General features: G+C 49.0%; 1 protein-coding gene across 2 annotated transcripts in view; it reads right to left on the minus strand.

Moving 5' to 3' along the window:
* The window catches only part of WIPF3 (WAS/WASL interacting protein family member 3), a 77405-nt gene that overhangs the window by 18045 nt on the left and 36587 nt on the right, over positions 1-22773 (minus strand). For both annotated transcript variants that reach the window (XM_037041224.1, XM_037041223.1), the window contains exons 3-4: positions 6014-6146; positions 3838-3969 (exon numbers count right to left, since the gene is read on the minus strand). In XM_037041224.1, coding sequence (XP_036897119.1) covers positions 3838-3969; positions 6014-6146 — 265 coding nt within the window. The remainder of the gene's footprint in view (positions 1-3837; positions 3970-6013; positions 6147-22773) is intronic.

Genomic DNA, 22773 nt, shown 5'->3' on the forward strand with positions numbered 1-22773 from the left:
CCAACTCCCTGGGTACTGCAGACCAGGACCCACAGCCTTCACACCAGGTTACTACCCCGACCTCTGCTGGCGGCCTGAGCTTTTCGGTCGACGAGTCTCCTGTGTGTTTTCCCAACCGGTGCTAAATCCTACCCCAAAGGACTGGATGCCAAAAGCCAGGCCAGTCAAAGCCAGATGACTCGGGTGAAGCTGAGTGGGCGGGACTGAGTGGATGGGGTCTGACTTTCCAAACAGAAGACCCTCCTCTGGCTATGACGTGACAGTCACCTGGACAACACCACTCATTACAGGCTCAGCTATGGAATGTCTGTTCTGGAGGCAGGGCAGTGACTTTTCACTCCTCTGTTGACGACTTTCTTTGCGGTGGTTCTGGAAGAGACGCCTTTGCATGGATGTACCCACCCTGGTTGACTCGGCCGCCCTGGGGGGGCACTGCCAGAGCGGCTTGACTGACCACGCCTAGGAGGGAAACCCCAACTTGGCCTTCTACCACCACAAGTCCAACATTCTACATGAGGTCAAGGGCAGGGGCCAGGCTCAGGGAATCCTGCCTCCAAGTTCTCAAACCTGTTTCTGTGGCCCACAGAGATGAAGGTGCAGAGCCCAGGCTGCTCTCTAAACCAGGGCCCACTTGCTGGATGGACTTGAACAGGATGACAGATTTGAAGGTCAGACTCAGGCTCTGAATAACTGACCCAAACTGTTTAAGTGACTGAAGACACCCATGTCTCCAACATTCAAAACCCATAAAGTGAGTCAGTTCATAGGACAGGAGCCTCTGCTCACTAAGCAGCCAACCAAACGAGAAAGGGGCCAACACATGCATTTTTATCATCACGTGACCAGAGAACCAAGGGTGGCACAGATCCTCCTTCGGCTTATGTTCAGGCCCTCTCTGGGGTGGCGCAGAGAGCTGGCAGCACACATTTAAGGTGGGACCAACTGGAGAGAGAGAGCAGGTGATGCGTGAGGGCAGGTGAGGCGAGCAGGCAGGCACGGGCCAGCAGAGAGCGCCGACAGTGCGTGCCACGGCAGGGAAGGCAGGAGGCCGTCCAGCGGAGCACAGGCGCTAGCCCTGGAGACCCGACCAGAAACGCAAAAGGGGACGAGGGTCAGTGGGGAGAGGCCAGCTGGCGTGCACCCAGGAGGTCTTGCTAACAGGAAAGGAGTCAGTTTGTAGAGACTGGGGGTTGTCAAAAGATGAAGTCCGTCTTCCCCTTTCCATGTGCTTATGTTTCCAGAGGCCCTTGGGTTGCATGGGAGTCTCATTACACACTCCATTCAACCTGGTGACATTTACTCATTGTATCTTATTTCAATGATCACTCGCTGTGAGTGCTACGTCAGGGCCACATTATGACTTTTGGAGACCCTCTTCCTCCTTAAAAAATATTTAGAGCTACATTTTGTGAAGGCACTGGTATAAAGACAAATATAATATTTGACCCCAAAATTTCATGTTCCCCTTCCCAATTTTAACATTAATTTGAATGTTTTCATGGGCTCCTAAAGGCACTGTGATCACTAGACTCTGCTCTCTGGGCTTCATGGCTCTAAACAGCTGTACTACTCACTCACGCATGTCACTGTATATGAATATTTACTGAGCACCTACTATGTGCCAGGCATTTTTAAGGCAGCAATCAAAACATAGTTCCTGCCTTCATGGAGCATACGTTTAGTGGGGAAGACAGAAAATACATGAGTAAATATATAATATGCCCCATGGGGTGGGTAGAAATAAAAAAAAATTCAGATAGAAGGGATATGGAATGAGAGGGTGACTCATTCTATATGGATGGTGAGTAAAGCCTCACTAGTTGGTCAGATGGCACTTGAGCAGAGACTTGAAGGAAGGGAGATAGTGAACCAGGCGGACACCTGAGAAAATGTGTTTCGGGCCTTGGGAGCAGTTTGTGCAAGGGCCCTGTGGCAGCAATACGCTGGTTCGTGTAAGAACAGCAAGGAGGGCAATGTGTGGCTGGAGTGCAGGGCTCGAGGCAGCAAGAGCGGTAGGTAAGAAGATGGGAGAGTCAGCAAAGGGCAAAGTCCTTTTCTGTGAACGAGGAGGGAGCCTTGGCTGTCTCACTCCAACATGGCACCAAGGCCGTCCATCTATTATTGTTCTGTCCTTGGCTTCCCTCCTGGACAGGCATCATTGGTCACTTCACTGTCCATTCCGACCTCCTCTACAGCAATCACCGCTGATGGCACATAGTGGCCTCGACCTCTGACACCTGCGTCCTGCTGGAGACAAGCAGGAATACTGCTGGCTTCCTTTGTCCCATCTCTGTTATTTCTGTGAAGAGAAGCCAGTGGGGTGTTTATATCCCCACAAGTGCTTCTTTGGTCCTAGGCAGGAAGTTTGAGAAAGAAGCAGGCTCAGAAGAATGCCAGCTCTCGAGACAACCCTGGCACTTTCTCATCTGACGAACCCTCAGCAAAAACAAGGACAGGAAATGACCTCTGAGGAGGTTCTGGTGGGATCTCAAGGCATCCCAGAGCCCTTGTCTTTGCTGAACTTTATCAGTAGGTGATGGTGGCAAATGCATCCCTTAACGTCAAACAGCCCCGGCAAAAAATGTAGCAGAGTCACATGGTAGAAGATATTCTATACCAGGAATGTTTGGGGCTTGATATTCCTTGGATTAATGAAATTTTTTTAGTTTATTCCACTCCCCCAAAAAAAGAAAAAAAAAAGGAAAAGAAAGAGAGAAAGAAAAGAAAAACACATAATAAAGATACATTTTTCTAACTTTAATGCAACGTTTTCCAAACATCTGGCTGTGGTGGACTGGTTGCAATAATGGCCTTGATTATCCACTCATTGCTGATTCTATACCCTCTGAAATGTGATCCTGCAGCTCCTCTCATGGAGAGATGAAGTCTGTTTCCCCACCTTTGGCTCTGACTGGCCTTGTGACTCGCTTTGGGAAAGAGGATGCAATAGGAAGTAATACTGTGGCAATTCCAAATCTAAGCCTCAAGAGTCTTTATATGCTTCTAGCCTCTCTGTTGGAATCTTGCCACCACTATAAAAACAAACTCTGAACAGTCTGCTACGCGAATCAAATGACCAAACGGCTCAGGCTAGTCACCCCAGATGAGGCACCAAAGATACAAGAAATATAGAATCTGCAAAGCCCTCGACCAACCTGTAGCTACTAGAGGGTGCCCAGCTGAGACCACCCTACACTGCTAACCCATGAATTATAAACTGAATAGATGAGTGTTGGGGTATGCGTGACTCAGCAATACCTAACGGACAGAGGGACACAGTGACTAAGAATCCTTCTGACTCACTCACCACCAGGGAGGCCACAGTGATGTCACGAGCATCTGTCTGCACTCTGCAGTCTGGGCCACAATCACACCATCACTAAACACTAGGCACTGTGGCAAGTCAGTCTTCATTTATTACAATGGGAGGATGTAAACAGAAGGATGATTTAAAAGATCCCTTGAGCACAGTCCTGGGCTTTGGAAACTTCTGGTGCTCAGGTTCCCAAATGCATGATCTCCTACCACACAGCTGTTCACTGAAAACATGCTGCCCACTGGCCTGTGAAGGATTGCCCAGTTGGGTCTTCAAGTGAATGGGATAAGGATCACAAGACAGCTCCCTGGCTGGTGTGGCTCAGTGGATTGAGCACAGGCCTGCAAACCAAAAGGTTGCCAATTCGATTCCCAGTCAGGGCACATGCCTGAGTTGTAAGCTAGGTCCCCCATAGGGGGCGTGCGAGAGGTAAACACACATTGATGTTTCTCTCCCTTCCTTTCTCCCTTCCCCTCTGTCTAAAAACAAGTAAATCTAGCTGGATCTGGATTCCTCCTTACCTGCTGCATCCCTCTGGCCTGCTGGTCGCAACACAGGAAAGCCACCAGCGAAAAGACCTCCCAGGGCTGGGGGCGTGCTCCCTCCTTGAGAGTTTGCAGGACCTCCTCCTTCTTTGTTGGTGCTTTTAGAACCTTTAGAGAGAAGAGGTGAGTGGATGAAGATTTGTGGGTAGAGATGAGCAGCCCATTCTCACCCTGGGCCGTGGTCTGATAATGCCTATGGCAGCCTGCCAGTCCTCCAACCTGCAGGACCTGTGATGTTACCCTTCCAGATGGCCTCTTTCCCAAACACCCTCCACCCAGACCCTCTGAAGACTCATGCCTGGGCCGGTCTGCTGCCCTCTCTGGGCCTCCCAAACAACCAACCATCAGTGGCTGACTGCTCTGAAAAGTGACCTAAATCGAGGGACCCAGACACTGCCATTTAGTAGATGTCAGTGGAGGAACTGGCAGCACCTTTCAAAGGAGAAAACCCAGACATGGCAGGTGTGGAGCTGGTCCCGTTTCCACTGGGCGGACTAGCCAGAGGAGACCGCAGATTAATGCAAACAGTAATGTTAACCTCTTGTCTGCAGAGCCCAGCCCAGAATGGTCAGCAGGGAGGGAAGGTCTGCAGTGATTGGTGCTTCAGCATTTCCTTTCCTGAGCACTCACTCCAGGAGCCCCACACGCTTCCCTGTACCTTTTTGTCTACAGAGGAGAAAGCCTGTGAGTCCCAGAGGAGAGGGATCCCCAATTCCAGCCTTCCAGACATGTGTGCTTACCAACTACACAACAGGAGAAGACATTCAAGAGTTCCTGGCAAAAAAATCTTCACAACCTGAAGCTAATGAGCACAGAGAAATAAAGGCACAGTGGCCACTGGTGGATGAATATGGCCAGATTATTCTAAACATTGACATTATCCATTACCAACTTATAGGAATGATTAGTGAGAGAGTAAATAAAATGGACTTATCTGTTCATTGGGCTTCATCAGTTAGATAGTGGGTCTCACGAGACACAAATTTCTAATTTGGTTGTGGGAAATATTTCTTAAAATAATTTGTCTATCCTTGCATATTAACATAGCAATTACAGATACTAGATTCTTATATTTTTAGGACTATCTTTGAGAATTAACATCATGCTCACCATTAAAAATATCTGAAGACATAATAATACCTTACAATAAATAGTTCTGCACATGTTATTTCAATCTTCCACAAGGTTGTATGTATCTTGACACATACAAGAAAGAGCAGGTATTATTATCTCTCCCATTTTGCAGGTGAGCAAACTGAGTCTCTTGGGGGTGCTGTGGTTTGCCTGGTAGCAGCATGAGACATCATCTGACCCAAGCACACTCTCCATTTACCCTGTCATCTTCTAGAAGACAGAAAGCTGCAGTCATTTGATCCTGTGAGGGAATTCCAAATAACTCTCTTTCCTTGTGGAAAAACAAAAAGTTTGCATTGTTTAATGTTGAGGCTTTATGTGTTCTCTCTCTGAGTTTGAGGGCTCTGTTGACATGGTGACATTTAAGTGTCAGCTCACAATGGAAAAGCACAAAGCAGTACAGCCCCAGGATGAGGTGTTATTCGGCAGTGCAGAGGAGAGAGGTGCTGGCTCCTGCCATGTGCGTGAACCCTGCAAACATGAGGCTCAGTGAAAGGAGCCAGCTCCAAAGGCCACATATTGAATGATTCCATTGATATGAACTAGCCCCAAATAGGCAAATCTGCAGACACGGCAAGCAGATTTAATGGTTGCCAGAGGCTGGGTGGAGGGAGGAATGGTGAGTGACTGCCAGTGGGTCTGGGCTGTCCTTTTGGGGTGCTGGAATATTTTGGAATGAGATGGAGGTGATGGCTGCACCACACTGTGAACATGAATTGAACACTTTCAATGGTTAAAATGGTGAATTTGATCACAATTTAAAAAGTCATCTCACCATGAGATTTTTTTTTTTAGCACTTGAAGAGTGAGGATACAAGAACCCTATGTGCTGTCTGCAATCTGGAAGGGAAGCTTTGAGTCTCCACCCATGTGGCCCATACACCGAGCAGGTCTGAGATAGTGCGACTTCTGTCCTGGGTAACAGGCGTGGTCCCCGCCCTGAGCAAGCCAGGGTGCATGCCTGAGCCCCCTGTGGCCTCCCATGGCTCAGACAGTCCTGGCCCACACGTTCACTTACTCTCAATCTGCGGGGCACTGCGGTCATTGATCTGTGTGACTTTCCGTAGGCGAGTTCCTTGCTGGATATCGGCCAACAGTGCACTCCGACCTTTGGGATCTGCTTTCCGCAAGCTGGAAGCATCTGTACTTACCTGTAAGGGAGTGGGAGGGATCTGATTATAATCACTATAACATCTGCAGATTAGCCCAACATCCTGTCCACTGTAGGGTCTACCTCCTGTACTTCTTTACTGTACCTGCTTATCCTGCCCTGCACCATTCTTAAGGCCCATCTTGCCTTGACCTCTGGGCAGTTACCTTCAAGTCTCTGTGGAGACTTACCTCCTGCCCTGTGCATACCTCTCTCCCTAGGGACCTAGAATGGACTCTTTGGGCTTCCCTTAGGAAGCCTAAATCACTGACTCTCTTCCTCCTCCTAGCTAAGCCCCACCTGCAGGCCTGGGCTTCAGGCAGGGTGTTCTGGACCCGCTCCCAGGTTTGGAGTGACCACCCTGCCTGGTGTCCACTCCTGGAGCAAATCCTTTGCTGGCTTCAGCTTGACACAGGAGTTGGTCCTGCTGTCCTGCCTTGCCCTGGGCCACTCTGAGTGGCACGAAGTTGCACTCAGTCACCTGGTCCCCATCCTCCCTGCTGCTGCGTGGCCCATCATGTCTCCTGACTGAAGCAGATTCAGGCCCGAAGAGCAGGTTTTGAGGGAGGGACGTTAGTCTTCATGTGACCGTGGAGCACAGCGGGGAACAGGGGCCCAGCGGGGTCATAAAGGTAAGGAGACAGGGGTTGGGGGGGATTACAGGGAAGGGTGAGTGCCTGCCCACTCTCTGGGCCCAAGCCTGTTACTCGGACCCTCACTGAACCTTGTGAGTGTCTGGTGAGCTTGCCCTCATTGTACAGACAAGAAAACTGAGACTATGAAATTGTCTGTTCAAGGTCACAGAGTTCAAGCGCAGATCTGCTTGATTCTAAAGGCCACATACTTTGTCCTTTGCAATCAAGGTCATATGCCATGGTTAGGCTAAGTGTCCTATGGACTGCTAAAATGCATCATAAATACATTTGTGAGAATAACCTTCATTTAACTCTGTAAGAGCCCTGAGGTGCAGCTGTCACTTCCACCGTGGCTTGAGCTGACATGGCAGGGGTCTCCATAGACTATCAGATCCAGGGGGCACCAAACAACACGTGCAGGTTGGTGGCAAATAAGGGGAGGGGTGGGCTGCCTTGGAAGACAGTCAGGAGGACCCACCAAGGTTAGAAGGTTTATATCACAGGACCTGAGAGCTGGTCAACCATTTCTCAAAGCATGAAATACCATGTGCCTTCAGCTTTCCCCACAAACAGCACCGCCTCAGAGGTCTTTTCTGACCCCCAGCCTAAATAAGACCACCCAGTGTTCTCTCTCAGGATACCCTATTCTTTTTCCTTGGTAACTCTTATCACAGGGGATATGTTTTATTTCTGTTTTCACGGTGGGCATTTTCCACTTGTGCCTATGAGTTTAAGGTTTTCTCTCCCACATTTCCCTCTCTCAGGAAATAGACCCTGTTCATTTTGTTCACCAATATGTCCCCAGAGAGCAGAACAGGGACTGGCCCCACATGGTCTCAGAAACTGTTCACCAGGTGAATGAATGAACTAGACCCAGGATATATATAACACATCAGCCTTGTCCTCAAGGGCAAGTGCCTGTATGGGGAGAATGGACAGACACGCATGGAATAAAGCCACGATGTCATGCAGCATGTGACCAAGTGAGTCCCCCCGTGAGGGAGACCCTGGAGAACTCAGAAACAGCCGCATGTGTCCAACTGAGCCAGCTGCAAGGGAGCTAGGGGACCTTCGAAGGTCCTTGAAATACAGACAGGATTTACGAATCCTCACTGAGGCCATTTTTGTTGTCATTGTTCAGAAAAGGACACGCCAGGCTTGCTGAGTAGACCATCAGAGACTCTGTCATGTCACAGGCTAGACATGAAGACAGCTGTGGTCTTAGTGAAAACGCGCTGAGCCTGCATTTCCCCGGCTGACTCTTCAGGATGACGGATCTTTGAAGGGCACAAGCTTCAAAGCGGGGTTCTTAAGAGAGGGGCTCATGAATGATGGTCACCACCAGAGCCCTGGGCAAGGGCCCCCGGCCCCAGGGCTGTGTCTTTTTTAGGAATGGGTCTGCGAAGGCACACGCACAGCGGGGGGTCCCCGCAAGGCATGCTTAGAAAATCCTACGTATAGAACATTAACATCAGTAAGTGAAACCACGAAGCTTTGAGATTTCTGAAGTATATTTAAAAATCTTATTTATGAACACTTAGTGACAGGAATAAAGGGTCAACAGAAATATCACGAGGCCAAGAGGGCAGGATAATTTTTCTAAGGATCTGGCGTGGTAATCTCAGACATGGGTCGGGGTCGGGCACCGGGGAGAGCGAGCTTTGTTCCTGTCTTCCTCGTTACAAGGCAAACAACCCTCAGTCACAAGGTCGGTCGTGACCCAACTAGGGTGGTGGCCTTGAGGAGGCTGGGCTAGAAGGGGTGTTCTTCTGATTAAAGAAGTAACAAGATGAGCAGACCTTGCCCTCGTGACATGGTGGGGGCTGGTGGGGGGAGTCATTTCAACTGATTTACACTTGACCTTTTATTTCTTATCAAAATTCATCCCCTGACCCCCTGACCTTGCTCATCCCAGTTTTCAGGGGAGGGCTGTGAAGGAAGTTGTACGTCTTTGGGACAGTGATTTTAAATGGATTCTCTACTTAGCACAGGTCTCAATAGGTTTTTTTAAAAAGACTTATTTATTATGAGAGAGAGGGGAAGGGAAGGAGAAAGAGAGGGAGAGAAACAATGGTGTGAGAGAGAGACACCAATTGGTTGTCTCTTGTACACAACCCAGTTGGGGACCAAACCCACAATGCAGGTGTGTGCCCTGACTGGGAATCGAACTGGCAAGCTTTCGCTTTGTGGGACGACGCCCAACCAACTGAGCCACACAGGTCATGGCAGTATGTTCTCAATGACTCCACACGACAGATTTGTTGATAGACGCCTTCCAGATCAGCAGGAGGACATGGCGAAGCGTGTCATGTTTACATGACACAGCTCAACTTGCGGACTAAATTTATCAAGCCTTCTGTGACTTTCTGGCTCTTCCCTGACAGTTCATGATGGACCCTGACAGTTTTCCACTAGAGGGCGCCCCTCTCCTGGTATTAATAGGTATCCTCCAGTCCTCTCAGGGGGAGGTAGAAAGAAAGAGTAACTTCATGGCTAAGGTGATCATGCAGGTGCAGGCTTAACCGGTGTTACACAAAAAGGCATCTCAGGACGCATCATTTGCATGTCGAAAACTCTAGTACGCAGTGACATTCGTTCCTGTCATCTGCAGTATCTAGTAACAGTTAAATGAAAATTTACTTAAGAACCTACAACCCTAAGAAGTCTTGTTACTGTGGTTATGGCATACAGAAACAGGGAAGAGGAGATCTCCAAATATTCACTGGTTTTTATTCTATGCAAATCCCGACTATTGGCCACTTCACTAAAAACATAATGAAGGGAGAGAAAGCCACTCCCAGACACTTTTCCGGTGGCAAATATATCCACCAAGCCCCCCTCTTCCCCCTTATCCCTTACCCCTCCTGCCAAATAATAAACTAAAACACCACCTCAAAGTCTCCTGAGGTTCTTGGTTGTTAGCATTGTTAGAGTGTGACAATTTGTTGGGTCCCGCACAAGGCTTTTGCTGCCTCAGTTCACTAGAGTCAGCTCCAAACGGAAGAGCCCTGGTCCTCGAAAAACGAGAAGCAGCAGGAGAGGAATGCAAATCAGCTCATTGCTGGGGTTGCATGGGCTGAAGAAGGGAAGCGAACCAATGAATGAAGAACACGAACAATGAATGGCATTGCTAACAGAGCCAAGGGCGGTGAGCTGTTTGCCCTTTTTTTCTGATAAATTATACACGTTCTTGCATATCCATGTGTTGCCCCAACAAGTGACTTGGTCAGGTTGGGAAGAAGGATGTCAGTTCAGCCTGGATCAAAACCTTGAAACGCACAGCCTTTCTTTTATCCGCTGCGCTGCTACCAGAGGCCATGATGGCACCAGCCCGATCGATACTGGTTTCCATGCAAAACACTAACAAAAATCTAGTCACCATGTTCCCTGTGCTGCAAATGTACAGAAGTCAAGTTGCTCCAGAATGAGGCATCTTGCAACCTAGTAGTTCTACGTCTCATTTTTGGAAATGCAAATGTGCCATTTCAATCCATGGGCAAAAAGAATGGACCCTCTAACCTTAGAGAGCCTGGTTTATTGGGCAACAGACTTGTTTTCTAGAGGAGAGAGCTGCCTCATCCACTGCCACCTCTCTTATCAGGAGGTAAAGCAGAATCAGGGTCTTTGGTCGGGACTACAGGCTACCCAGCACCCGAGCTTCCTTTTTCCACACAGCTGCCAGACATGTCCATTCCCGCCATAAAACTCAGCTGGCTCCCCACTGCCCTCAGAACTGTGTTCAGATCCCTTTGTGTTGAGCAAGGCCCTTAGGGACCAGCCCAGACTTCCGCTCCAGCCGTGTTCAATGCTGGAGCTCACCCCAGACCTTCAGCCTGGGCTCATCTGTTTGCTCTCGGTACACTGGTCTCTTGGCTGCTTTCCAGGGAGCTTCCTGATCCTGGAAGGCCAGCTGAGGAGCCCTGTCTTGTTCCTAGAGCAGCATGCTCACCCTTAGCAGAGCATCGCTCCCTGCCCAGGTCATGGGGCTCAGCTCAGAACCCGCAGTGTGGTCTTCCATCTTACTTGGGGTAAAAAACATTCAAAGTCCTCACCGATCTGCTGGGTGGACTGCATTTCCTCACGCTACTGGAGTTCATCCATAAATGCCCGCATTTTTCCACCCACCCGTGTCAAAGCAGTTCCACCGTGTGGTGAGCAGTACTGCTGGTGCTCATTTCTAGCAACAACAGCAGTTCCAATTCCAACGTGAAAGAGGGATCTGAGTTGTGTTTGAGCAGAGCCCATGGGTGGGTTTCAGAGGCCGGGACTGGGGATTCTGCTGTTCCAGAGCTGTTCATGGAAAAGGAGGTCAGTATACGGGTGGCAGACTGGACACTGGACAAAAACACGCCTTTAAGTGCACAGGGTGCTTGTTCAATCTGCTACTGAGCAAAATGAGTCTGTAAGTAGTTCACGGACAGTGCAGAGAGAAGGAGCTGAAAAGGTGGCAGACATCACCAGAGCGAACTCCTCTGTTACTAATGTAACCCGATAATATTTCAGATATGAGCGCTGACTCTGTGCCGGGTATTGGGTTGGAAGGCAGGGAACTACCAGCATCCTGTTCTCAGGGAGTGGAAGTACGTGGGTGGGACTTTCGCATGACAACACATGTTATGTCCATGTATAGAATACATATATCTATATTTGTGTGCATATGTGTATTGCATGCATACAGGTATAAACACACACATTCCTCATTATTTATTTTCTGGACCTGCACCCCTGGCTGGTCTCCACAACCAGGACCCTACCGTATCTTCGAGGCCACCCCCAGGGTCGTATTGAAAACACCCACTGTTTGACTCTCCTTCTCAAAACACTTGGGTGACTCCCCACTCTCCACCAAGTCAAGGAATGTAGCCGTGCTGCCTTCATATGTTGTCATGCGAAAGTCCCACCCACATACTTCCACACCCTAAGAACAGGATGCTGGCAGTCCCCCGAGGAACTGTCCACCGTATTTTATGTTTCTTGAGGAGTTGGAGCTACTGTGGACTTCTCGCCTGCTTCTCTTCTACTCGCAAGCCTGTGCTCCTGCTTCTGCCTCTTCTAGAAATGCCTTTCCCGCCCCCAATGCTGTTCCTGCTAAGGCATTTACTTTTTTTTAAGCTTTACATCAAAGAGTTTACTTTATAAAGTCTTTTTGTCTGTTTAACTTCTTCAACAATCTTTTCCTTGTCTGATCCACACACAGCTGCGAAGTGCCTGTAATTCACTACTGCACTACTCAGATCTTGCTGAATATATATATATATATATATATATATATATATATATATACTGGTGTTTCCAATGTATAAGTGGTACTGAAAGCCATTCCCCTTTTAGTATCAGCATATCTCATGTTTTAGAAGCTGTGTGAGCCATCCACCCGTGTTTTGTGGACATTAACTGCATGTGCACCTGAGCCCCTGGGTCTCTGACATGGGTGGGCTCAGACGAAAACGCAGGTGCAGGAGGAGAAGCTGCCGCTCCTGGTTTGCTGCCGCCTGGACCCTTCGCCGCCCTCACTCTTTACCTTTGGTCACGCTGTCCCTAGAAGTGAGAGTTCAGTCTGGTGCCACTCTCTCTTTTCTGGTGATGTCAATATTCCTAGGCTTTGAAGATGAAAATGAAATCATGAGAAAACCTGATTTTGAAACCTACATGGTGGATTACTGGGAGTCCAGGCCTGGCAGCAGGCCAGGAATGGCTAATAAGTAATCTATAGTTTAAACAGTGTCTCAAATCTGCTTGGGGTTTCGCACCTTCTATTTCTTTTGGACAAAAAGTACTACTGAAGAGAAATAAACCTGCCTGGTCCCAACCCTCCCAGCAGATTAATTCGCAAACTATATCCAGTTCAGCTCGACTTCAGCATGATTGTTTCTGTTAAAGACTTCCTCCTTTTCCTTCCAGGCTTGAACCCTATGACTCCTCCCCCTGTTCCTTTTGAAATAACTTACGCTGAGTTATGCTGAGACCTGGTTCCTGCTCTTTACCACACACACACGGGTGATTTGGAGTCTGGGTGAGGAGGCTGCAGGCTGCAAAGGGTGACAGTGACAACAATGGCAATAATGAAAAGAAACAAGAAGACCTTTGAGTATGCCAGGCACCATTCCAAGTATTTTACATGCATTAACTCATTTAAAGGGCACTTGAACAACCCCTTGATGTAGGTAATAGTTATGAGTGTTGCATCCAGTTTACTATCTATCTACCACGAGGACACGGAGAGCTGAGAAGCGAGCCAGGCATCTCTTAACCACCGTGCTGTAGAGCCTTTTAGTAATAACACCACCCAAGAAAAGTGTGAAGGTGAAACACCCAGGAAATGCACGGCAAGCCTGCAGCTGGAGGAAGGAGATGATCCAGTTGCTCCCTGGCATGGGACCATGGTAGGTATTGCCTCACAGAGTGTAATAGCCAGAGATGGAAGGAGGAGGCAGAGAAGGGTATCGAAAGAAAAGAAAGAAAGAAAGAAAGAAAGAAAGAAAGAAAGAAAGAAAGAAAGAAAGAAAGAAAGAAAGAAAGAAAGAAAGAAAGAAAGAAAGAAAGAAAGAAAGAAAGAAAGAAAGAAAGAAGAGAGAAAAAGAGAAAGAAAGAAAGAAAGAAGAGAGAAAAAGAGAAAGGTAGAGAGAGAGAGAGAGAGAGAGAGAGAGTGTGTGTATGTGTGTGTGTGTGTGTGTGTGTTGCTTCTAACAAGACTGGGGCTCAGGGAGCTAAGTGCTAGGCCTTTGCCAGGGCCAGAAAGGAGGGCCAAGGCTGAGTGACAGACTTTGAGACAGCCTGAGGAGCGCGTTAAACGTGAGCCGGCAGCCGTCCTGGCAAGGGGAGGGCTGGGAGCACTTAAAATGGAAACTGCACAGAGTAACCCTACGCTGCGAGGCTGATACCCCCAACTGTAAATAGCCTGTACCTGAACCTCTGTCATCAGGTAACACAGAGCCTCCGTGGGCCAAGCCGGCTGGTCCACCTCTTTCCTTCCAGGTGTCAGCCCCCTATCTCCTTTCACCCCCCTCTGCGGGCTGCAGGGTGGAATGCAGGGCTCCCAGCACGGGGCCTCCCTTGGCAGACTCTGAAACAGGTAAGGACTAGGAAGACTGCCCCCTGGGATGAAAGGAGACCAAGGCAATAACCGAGGGGAGAAACCCCCAAATTTCTGGGGAGTTCAAGATACTTCCAGAAGATGGTACCGATCATAGACAACAATGCAAGTGGAGATAGACTTTCTTCCCTCACAGCCCTTCTGTGGGTCCTTTGTATGCAGAACCCAATAGAACCCTCTGGGTCCAGACTGTGTTGGATCCACAGAAACTATGACCCACAGCTTAGCCCAAGGGCAGCATTGAAAGGGTCTCGCTGCTGAATCTGATCATATCCCCACCCATTCCAGAACCTGCTTCCAAGCCCCTCTGGGGTGGGTCCCCAGGTCACCAGGCTCGGGCTGCTCAGCACATGTGCTAACTCTGCAACTACTCTTGCACCTAGGTCAGATATAAATCAATACAGAAAACTGTTTCCATGCCATCATTTTCAGGACAAGTATACGCTCTTCTAGTTCTTCTACCACTGCCAAACTGAGCCTCTTGCTCTCATCATTCCACAGCAAATATGTGTCGTGCATCTCCTATTCCCAGGGACAGAGCAGGGGCACGCCAGGCACTTTCACATACTACTTGCTGGGTAAGACTCAGGAATGTGCCAGCAGAACAGAAAGATCTGGAATCTGCTCAGTCTATCTTTGGACCTTGCTGGCACGCAGGCAACACAGAGAGGCCACTGCAGCACGAGCAGAGTCTGCAGCCCCAGGCTGTGCTTCCCACTGGCTGCTGAGCATCTCCATGTAGGTGTCCTGCTGGTAAACTCAACACCACCAAAACAAACTCATTATTTCCCCCACATCACCCGCCAATGACAGACAGACAGACAGAAAGACACACTTGTTACTGCTCTTGTGACATGGATCTCAGCAAGATCCTTCTAGTCAACCAGGCTCAAAATCAAGACCGGTTTAGATCACACCCTCGGCATCCTATAGTTTCTCAAACCTACCTACTATCAGCTTTACTTCCAAAACGTATCCCTGATTCCTCCCGTCCTTTCTAGTTCCTCCACCACTTTTTGTGTTCACGCACCACTCATATATAATAAACACTGTCTTATCTTGCATAGAACAAGCACTCCAAAAAGTTCGTGAAAATATAACTTGCTTTTTAATGTGGAAAGGCAGTGTGAATTAAAAATAAAAACAAGTATTTTTGTCATGACACTCACAGAAGGGGCCGGCGGGAGCACTTGAAGTGTGACTCACACAACAGACGCTTATTGACGACATGCCTGTATATTTTTAATAAAATGGGGCCGCCTCAAAGCTTCCTTTAAAAATACAGTAGCATCTGTTTAACTGAACGCCAGCAAGTCTAGAGGAGAGCAGAAATAAACGGAAGGTCATGACAGCTGCAATGAATCAAAGTGACACGTGGGCTTGCCTCGTTCTTAATAACCATCAACATGGCTCTGTGACAGTTATGACAGGGGAAGAATTGCGCTTAAATGGAACAGGCCTATCATCTGAGGAAGTGGACTGTAACAGAATAAAGGGGGGCTATTTTTAGGTGATTTCTCTCAACTGTATTTTTGTCTTACACCTAAAATTAGGCCCGCTGCTCGAGGCTGCCTGTGAGCAACGGGGTGGAGGCTGATGCAACCTCTCGCGAGCACTGTCTCTGCAAATGGAGATCCAACCCCACTTCTTGTCCCTCCTTGGCACCGACGGGTCTCAGCCTTCTGGGCATCTCAGGGAAGTCCACCCTTTGCAGGGAGAGGCTACAGCCCTGCTTGGGGGAAGGCCATTGGAAGACCACCAGGCTGCCAGCCACAGTGGTGAGAGACGTGCCCCTTCCAGGCTGAAGCCTCTTCCGATGATGGAGCTGCTGGAAGTCACAAGACTCTTTAAGGAGTAAGAACATGAGTAGAGTCGAAAGCACATCAACCGCCTTTGACATGCCAGCTACCGCTCTGATCTCTAGTTTCACTTAATTCCATTTTAGGAACCGGCAGCATGTGAACTGGCAGCAACTGTGACTACATTATATAGTAAATGTAAGACACTCTAAAAAAGTTAATACATAAACATGTCTTTAAAATCACATTTTAAAAGTGCCACTAATCTTTGGTACTTGTTCTGTTCATTCTAAGTAACAATGCCCCCGAAGGCATGGTTTTATGAGATGGCAAATCTTTAACAAAATAGGGAATTTAAGGCTTCATGAGAAAATGGAAGTTGATAGTGGGGGACCTGTGTGGGTGTGGAGGCAGGATGTATAAGGAAACTGTACTTTTTGTTTAATTTTGGTGGGAACCTAGAACTGCTTTAAAAAAATAAAGTCTACTTTAAAAAAGCCAAATCACCTACATACACGGAGATGCATTCTAGTGTTTACATGGAAACCTGTTAAAGAGTTCATCACATTAAAGCATTCTGGTCCCGGAAGTCACAGGGTGGGGTCGAGGACTGGGGAAGGCCCGGATAGCACCAGAGGCCGATGGCTGGTCCCCGGAACTCGGTCTGGAAAGTGTGTCGTATCATTGAATTAGTGGTTGCCCGTGCAGAGCTCTTAGATTGTTTTGTTAATGAATGAATGGGACACACACTAGATACACGACCAGCCAAGCTGCAGAAGCAAAGTCCTGTGGCCGAGTGTGTGGAACAGGCATTCTACACAGTGGCTGGGACAGCATTTTGGGGAATGAGGTGGAGCACAGTGACATGAAAATAAGTAAATAAATTTATTTGTATTTTTCCCTCAAATAATTGGGGGAAATGGTGCCATGGTTGTTTTTAAAAGAAAAACGACTTGGTTTAGCTTCTGAAATGCTGGCTTATGAGGGAACAAAGTTTAATTGCACTGGGTTGCAGAGCCGGGACAGGGGCAGGTGAGGGGGCGTCTCAGGCATAAAACGAGGAGGAATGTCCGTGCCTGGATGAGAGCCCGGGGGTGGGGGGCTTGGGCTACGTCTCCTGTAGGAAGGCAGGCGTTTCCACCCGGTCCTCATAGACTAAGGTCTGCTATTGTTCAGCTCCGGCTCAACAAACCACACGCTATTCTTGGCTGCAGCGAATACCTATTACTTTGTACTCTGCCCTTCCCTGTGTCTAATCTGAGAGCGGCGGCCAATGGGCTTCACTGACTTGGGACTCTTACAGCCTAGCCTAATGATTTGCAGACAGACAGACAGACAGACATTAGAAAAATTTATGCCTATTGACAGGTAGCTTTTAAAGATGTGCTAATGAAACGGGATGAAAGTAAAAAAAAACAAAACAAAACAAACGTTTTTCCCTCAAGTTTCTTATGGTGCCCACGAGGTTCTTGCATGACACGTGTGTCCCACGCCATCCACCTTCTGTCCAAGGGTATCGGCCCATTTTATAGCAAGAGCCAGTGACCCACAGGGCAAGAGAAATGTAAATAAAAATAACAAATACATCTAGGCCAACGACGACCTCCTTTTACTGATTTCTAAAGAGAAGACTAATGATCAAGTGTTTTACTTCTCAAGATTTTAAAAATAAGAAGGAAACAAAGTCATTTTAAGTACGACCAATATTTAGGGAGGGAGAAGCTATACTTTCCAAGAGAGATAAGGAGGATCCATAATTGCGGCAGGGATGAGGAAGGATGAGCGGAGGGCAAGCCAAAGCGCGTGTAATCGCCCTGTCCATACGGATGCAGGGGTGTGTGCGGTGGGTTTACAGGGAAGAGACAGAGAAGCACAGGCTGTGAGAGAGGCAGCTGTACCCATTTCTAAATTGACATCTACACGCACACGAACATGCAGGAGAAGCGCACAGAAGATGTATTGGGATGTAAGCAGGTTGCCAGATAAAATACAGGATGACCAGTTACATTTGAATTTTAGATAAATAACAAACATTTTTAGTGTAATTATGATATATTTCTACCCTACTTATACTCAAACAATGCCTTGGTTTCATTGTTAAGTAATTTAGCTGTTGGGTTGTTTAACTAAAATCCAGGTTTAACAGGGTGTCACAGTTTCATTTGCCAACTCTGGCAACAGTGATAAAGTAATAAAGGGAAGACCGAATGAGAAAATGTAGAGGAGATGAGAAAAAGAGAAGGAGTAAGATGATTTGGAAAAAAATGAACTTTCACTTCTTGTGGTTTCTGTGGTTCCATGAAAGACTTTGAACTACTGTGTACGTGGGAAATGCAGGCCTGCACAGGTCCTCCGGAGCTCGCCCTGAGTTCACCCACCTGCTCGGCCACAACTGAGTGCCATCGTCCCAGCCAGAATCCGTTCCAATGAGTTCCCTAGAAGGAGGTCAGCAGCTGCTGTGTGGTATGTGAGCAGAGCAACTTGCTCTGTGGCGGCTGAAAGACCATCCCATAATAGATGCTAAAATGATCTCGAGTTGCAAGGAGTAGACGCAGCTCTCTATAGAAGGGTCTAGAAATAGAAGTTCTATGTCCATTGATCCCAAAATGCATTATCTCTGAAGCACACTCAGCACTTTGTGTTGTTGGACCCAAAGGCCTCAGAGGCCTGTAAACCAGGTCTCAGAGGCAGGAGGCCCCTTCCAATCAGCAAATCCATTTTTCTAAACAGTAGACAAGATGAGACAAAACAGAATAGGTAAGAATAAAACAATTTTAAAAAAGCACAGAAACTTGGGGGAACGGAGGAGGTGCCTACACAGCAGGGGAGTGAAGATCCAAGATGCGGATCCTGTCTGGGGATGGTTGACTCTGGCACTCGATTGGTCCCAAGTCCCCTCCTGGAGGTGGGGCATCACTGCTCTGGGGAAGCTGGTGAGTGGCTTCTGCACTGGCCTACTAATAAAGACACTTTGTGTTTGTTCAAGTACCACAGCCTGAGTGGGCTGAACAAGAGAAGTTTATTTTCCTAAAGTCCTAGAAGCTAGAAGCTCAAGATCAAGGTGTTGACATGGTCGGTTTCTCCTGAGGCCTCCCTCCCTGGTTTGCAGGTGGCTGCCCGCCTTCTCCCTGCCACCACATGGTCATCCCTCTGTGTGTGTCTGTGTCCTGAGCTCCTCTTCTTATACGGACACCAGTCCTATTGGATTAGCCCCACCCTGAGACCTCATGTAACCTTACTTCCCTCTTTAAAGACCCTATCGGTCACATTCTGGGGTCCTGGGGATTAGGACTTCAGCGTATGAATTGAAGAGCGGGGCACAATTCAGCCCGTGTAACAAGTTGGGTCTGTGACTTGGGGTCAAGGCTGTGGAGCCATAACCCACCTCCCAGGACTGGGCACCTCTAACATGTACCTAAAGGAACTTGGTAGCTGCGAACAAGTGACCTGGCTCAGGTCCGTGCTGCCCCTGGGTCCTCTGCACATGTCAGCGCCTCTGAGTCCCTCATGTATAAACCAGGACAGCCCATGTGACCCTGACCCCTTTTAACAGCTTGTCAAGGTCAAACACGTTAACATGAGTCCACCTGTTGCCCCATGGTGTCAACAGCAATAATCACTGGTAGACGCTAATCCTGAATGTCGCACTCCACGTTTTAGTTTCCAATTTCGTCTCACTGAGGATGGAAGAACTGAGCCCCAGCAGACAATTCTCACCAGGGCCTCAGAACAGTGTTCTATAAATACAGAGAAAATGAGGGAGGAGTGGTCCCTCGGGCCACCTCTCACATTCCTTTTATGCGGATGTCACCAAGGGCAGGTGGCTTCACTGTGGAACAGGAGCTGCCTCGGTGCCACCGGTGAAGCCCGGGGAGGATGTTCTCTCACTTGCTAAATGCAAATTTCTTGAGCAGCTCCCCAGGCTGTCCCATGGGGGGCCAGACTGGCTGGTCTTCCTCCTTAGGGACTTCATCTTCACTGTGCAGTGAGGACAGGCAAGAAACAAATCATCCAAACTGCAAAGGGTTTAAACTTGGTAAGATGCTCCCCAGCCATGAGCGCAGCCATGAAACACCAGCTTTGGCTTTACAGTGAGTCCACATGAGATCGAAAGCCGGTGACCTGTTCTTAAAAGGAAAAAGGGCAGCGTGTGCACAAAAGCACCACCGACGCCCACTTGTATGGTTCTAGAGCCCGCTAGGCACTTCACGTGTATTCACTTACTTTGTCTTCACATCAACATAATGAAGCAGGGGCTAGTTTAATGGGGAATGAAACTAAGGCACAGGAAGGTCAAGCAATTTGCCCAAGGACACAGACTTCCAGGACAGGCACGCAGGAAGTGTGGCTCAGGTGCTGCGTTGGCTCTACATGAAGGGCCATAGCTGTCACGCAAAACGCGGGGAAGCACCACCTGAAATCAAAACCTGAGAAGCACCGCCTGAGAGGGCCATTCTGCCAGTCCTGTTCTCAGGCCTCCTGGGCCTGGCTTCCCTGGGGACCTAGGGGTATCCCAGCCACCCCTGACATAACCACAGCCCTGGAGGTGACATGGTGCAAGGGGCAGAACGCAGGCCAAAGACTCCAAAGACCCTTCCTGCTGAGTGACTCAGAGCAAGTACTCAGCCCCTCTGGGCCTCAGTGTTTCACCCTGAGAGTGGACCATGACCATGGCAGGAGCTGCACGCCAATCCCAGGGGCTGACTTCCGTCCATTCCCATGTGGGCCAACTGCTTACTGGTCTCCGCCAGAGGGAATGCCCTGGGTGGGAACGACTCCTCAGTAGGACTACAGCGAGACCGGAGGGTGGCTGGAGCTGGTGGCTAAGATCCACAGCCCCCCGTGTCCCCACGGTCTCTAAGGGTCCCCTGTAGGATGGAGCCCCAGTTTCCCTTGCTTTCTCCCCTTCCTCTCTCTCACTTCCCAACTCCCTTCCCGGGGTTTCCGAGATCACAATCCAGATAAACTACTGGCATGCAAACCCTGTCTCAGAACACTTTTAGGGGAACCCCAGATGAAGACAGCAATCCCATCTAGCTCACAGAGGGTGAGGCACTGTCGAATGAAACCTGATGGGAAGGTGTCTGTTAAATCGTCAAGCTGTTTACGGTGATGTGCGAGAGGATCACTGTTTGGAGGAATAATACAAAGGCACTAGGGTAACTGCCAAGCAAGAGTTTCCATGCCAACGAGTGACTCTGGATGCACCCCTTCTTTTTCCTACACTTGTCTGCCCAGCCTGAAACTCAGCCATCAGGATACCTGAATTCAGGGTGTCGGGGGCAACTATTATTCAGCAGCAAAGAGAATCGGAGGTTTGGTGAAATGCATGGATTCTTCTAATAAAGAGGGAAAGGGACCCATCACCAGGAAGGGACAACATATATAAGTTATAGTGTATCGGGGGCCCTGAGGGTTAGTGCTCTGGGCATCGAGCAGAGAATTTAGGGATCTGAGTGCTTGGGTGATTCTCAGCTGGTTCTGGTTCTCCTGGAATCTGGGCCTTAAAGTAACATGTTCCAGAAAAATGTGTCCTTGTATAGCTGCCATGTGTCTGTTCCTTTAACACCTAAGCCAAGAGTGTCTGTGCTTCTGTGAGTTTCGAGTTGCCACATGGAGCCCCACTGGTTCCTCATATGCACCCAAGAAGGCTGGTGTTCTATGTTGTGTCCCCTTTCCTCCTCCTACCCGGCCTCCCCTCGTTTCACACTCGAGAATGCGGCCCTTGAAGAACATGTTTAAAGTTTTAGAATATCTTCTCTTTAGTCGTTATCTAGCAACGAAATAAAATAAAGGGAAAACAAAACCAAAGAAAACCATCGACACCACCTCTCTCCCTGTAGGACTGCCCCCACTGTGCAGTCTGAAAGGTGAAGGGCAGACAAGTCCAAGGTCACACAGAGGGCGCTGGTGAGGCAGATAAGCAAGCTCAGCTCCCAGGCGCTTGCTTGGAGGCAGGCCAACCTGCCCGGGGTGTGGCTGGTCACCTCCACAGACTTCACCTCCATGTGCCAAAGTGCAGCAGGAAGGAATGCCATTGGACTTCACGAAGGGCACTGAGCCTTCCGGGCCACTCACTCAACTGCTGCTCTTATCCAAGCCAAACAGGCCAGGTCTGGCCTTGCTACTAATGGAAAATTTATGTCCCTTGAACACAGAACTACATTATTCATGTTCACATGCATCAGTGGCCTTGATTGGCCCTCAGGAGGAGAAAAAGCCATGGCTTTTCCCAGGTGAGGGTCGGGAGTGGACGATCCAATGACATATTTGGTCAAAAAAAGGAAGGTGAAGCTGGGTTAAGGTGATGGTGCCAAGAAGAGAAAGAGGAGCGGATGTGTGCGCGTACATGCTGCTGAGAACTTACTGGAGGCTACTTGAAGCGAAAGTGGGGAAACTGGTGTGCCAAGGAGACACTCTCAGGATGACTCTGACATCTGGCTCTGGAGAGGCCCAGGGAAGAGGGACATTAGGGATCCCTGTCTCCCCACCACCCACCGTCTCGTCCTCCTGTGGGCAGCCTTGATCAGGCCCCACAAAGGTGAGTGACCCTGACAACAAGCCCCAGGAACCCAGGATGCAGGGGAGTGGGCAGGGCTGCCACTAACGGCACTGCCTGTGTGTTGTCAAAGTATCATTTTAAGTCACGTCTTCACCACTCCATCGTGTATTGTGATTTCCACTGAGCCAGGCCCATCTGACGCGGGAGGCTGCAGCCATCCCTTCCCAGCCCAGGTGAGCCCCGCCCCAGGCAGCGGTGCGTGTGTGCCCAGTGGGCGCAGTGCTCTCTGCCTGCTGGACTCCCCATTGCTATTGCTGGCGAGCCTCCACGTTCCTCACCTACCCCCAGCTTTCTGCAGTGATTCTCCAGGGGAAGGAAGGGTGGGACGCTCCTCCGGGAGGGTCCAAATGCTTGGGAAGATGTGAGAAACGACATGCCACGTTTCTGGGGAGTCTCCCTGAGCAACTGGCTCCTCCTCCTCCTCCCTCTTCTGCTTCTCTTCCTCTTCTTCCTCCTCCTTCTTCTTCTTTAAAAGAAAGCCTCTTCTGTTGCATATAACAATGCACTTGGGTGGATATTTTGTAGCAACAGTTGTGAAT

Source organism: Sturnira hondurensis, unplaced genomic scaffold (genome assembly GCF_014824575.4).
Source record: "Sturnira hondurensis isolate 20B ecotype Veracruz unplaced genomic scaffold, ASM1482457v3 Scaffold0002840, whole genome shotgun sequence".
NCBI classification, from domain to species: domain Eukaryota; kingdom Metazoa; phylum Chordata; class Mammalia; order Chiroptera; family Phyllostomidae; genus Sturnira; species Sturnira hondurensis.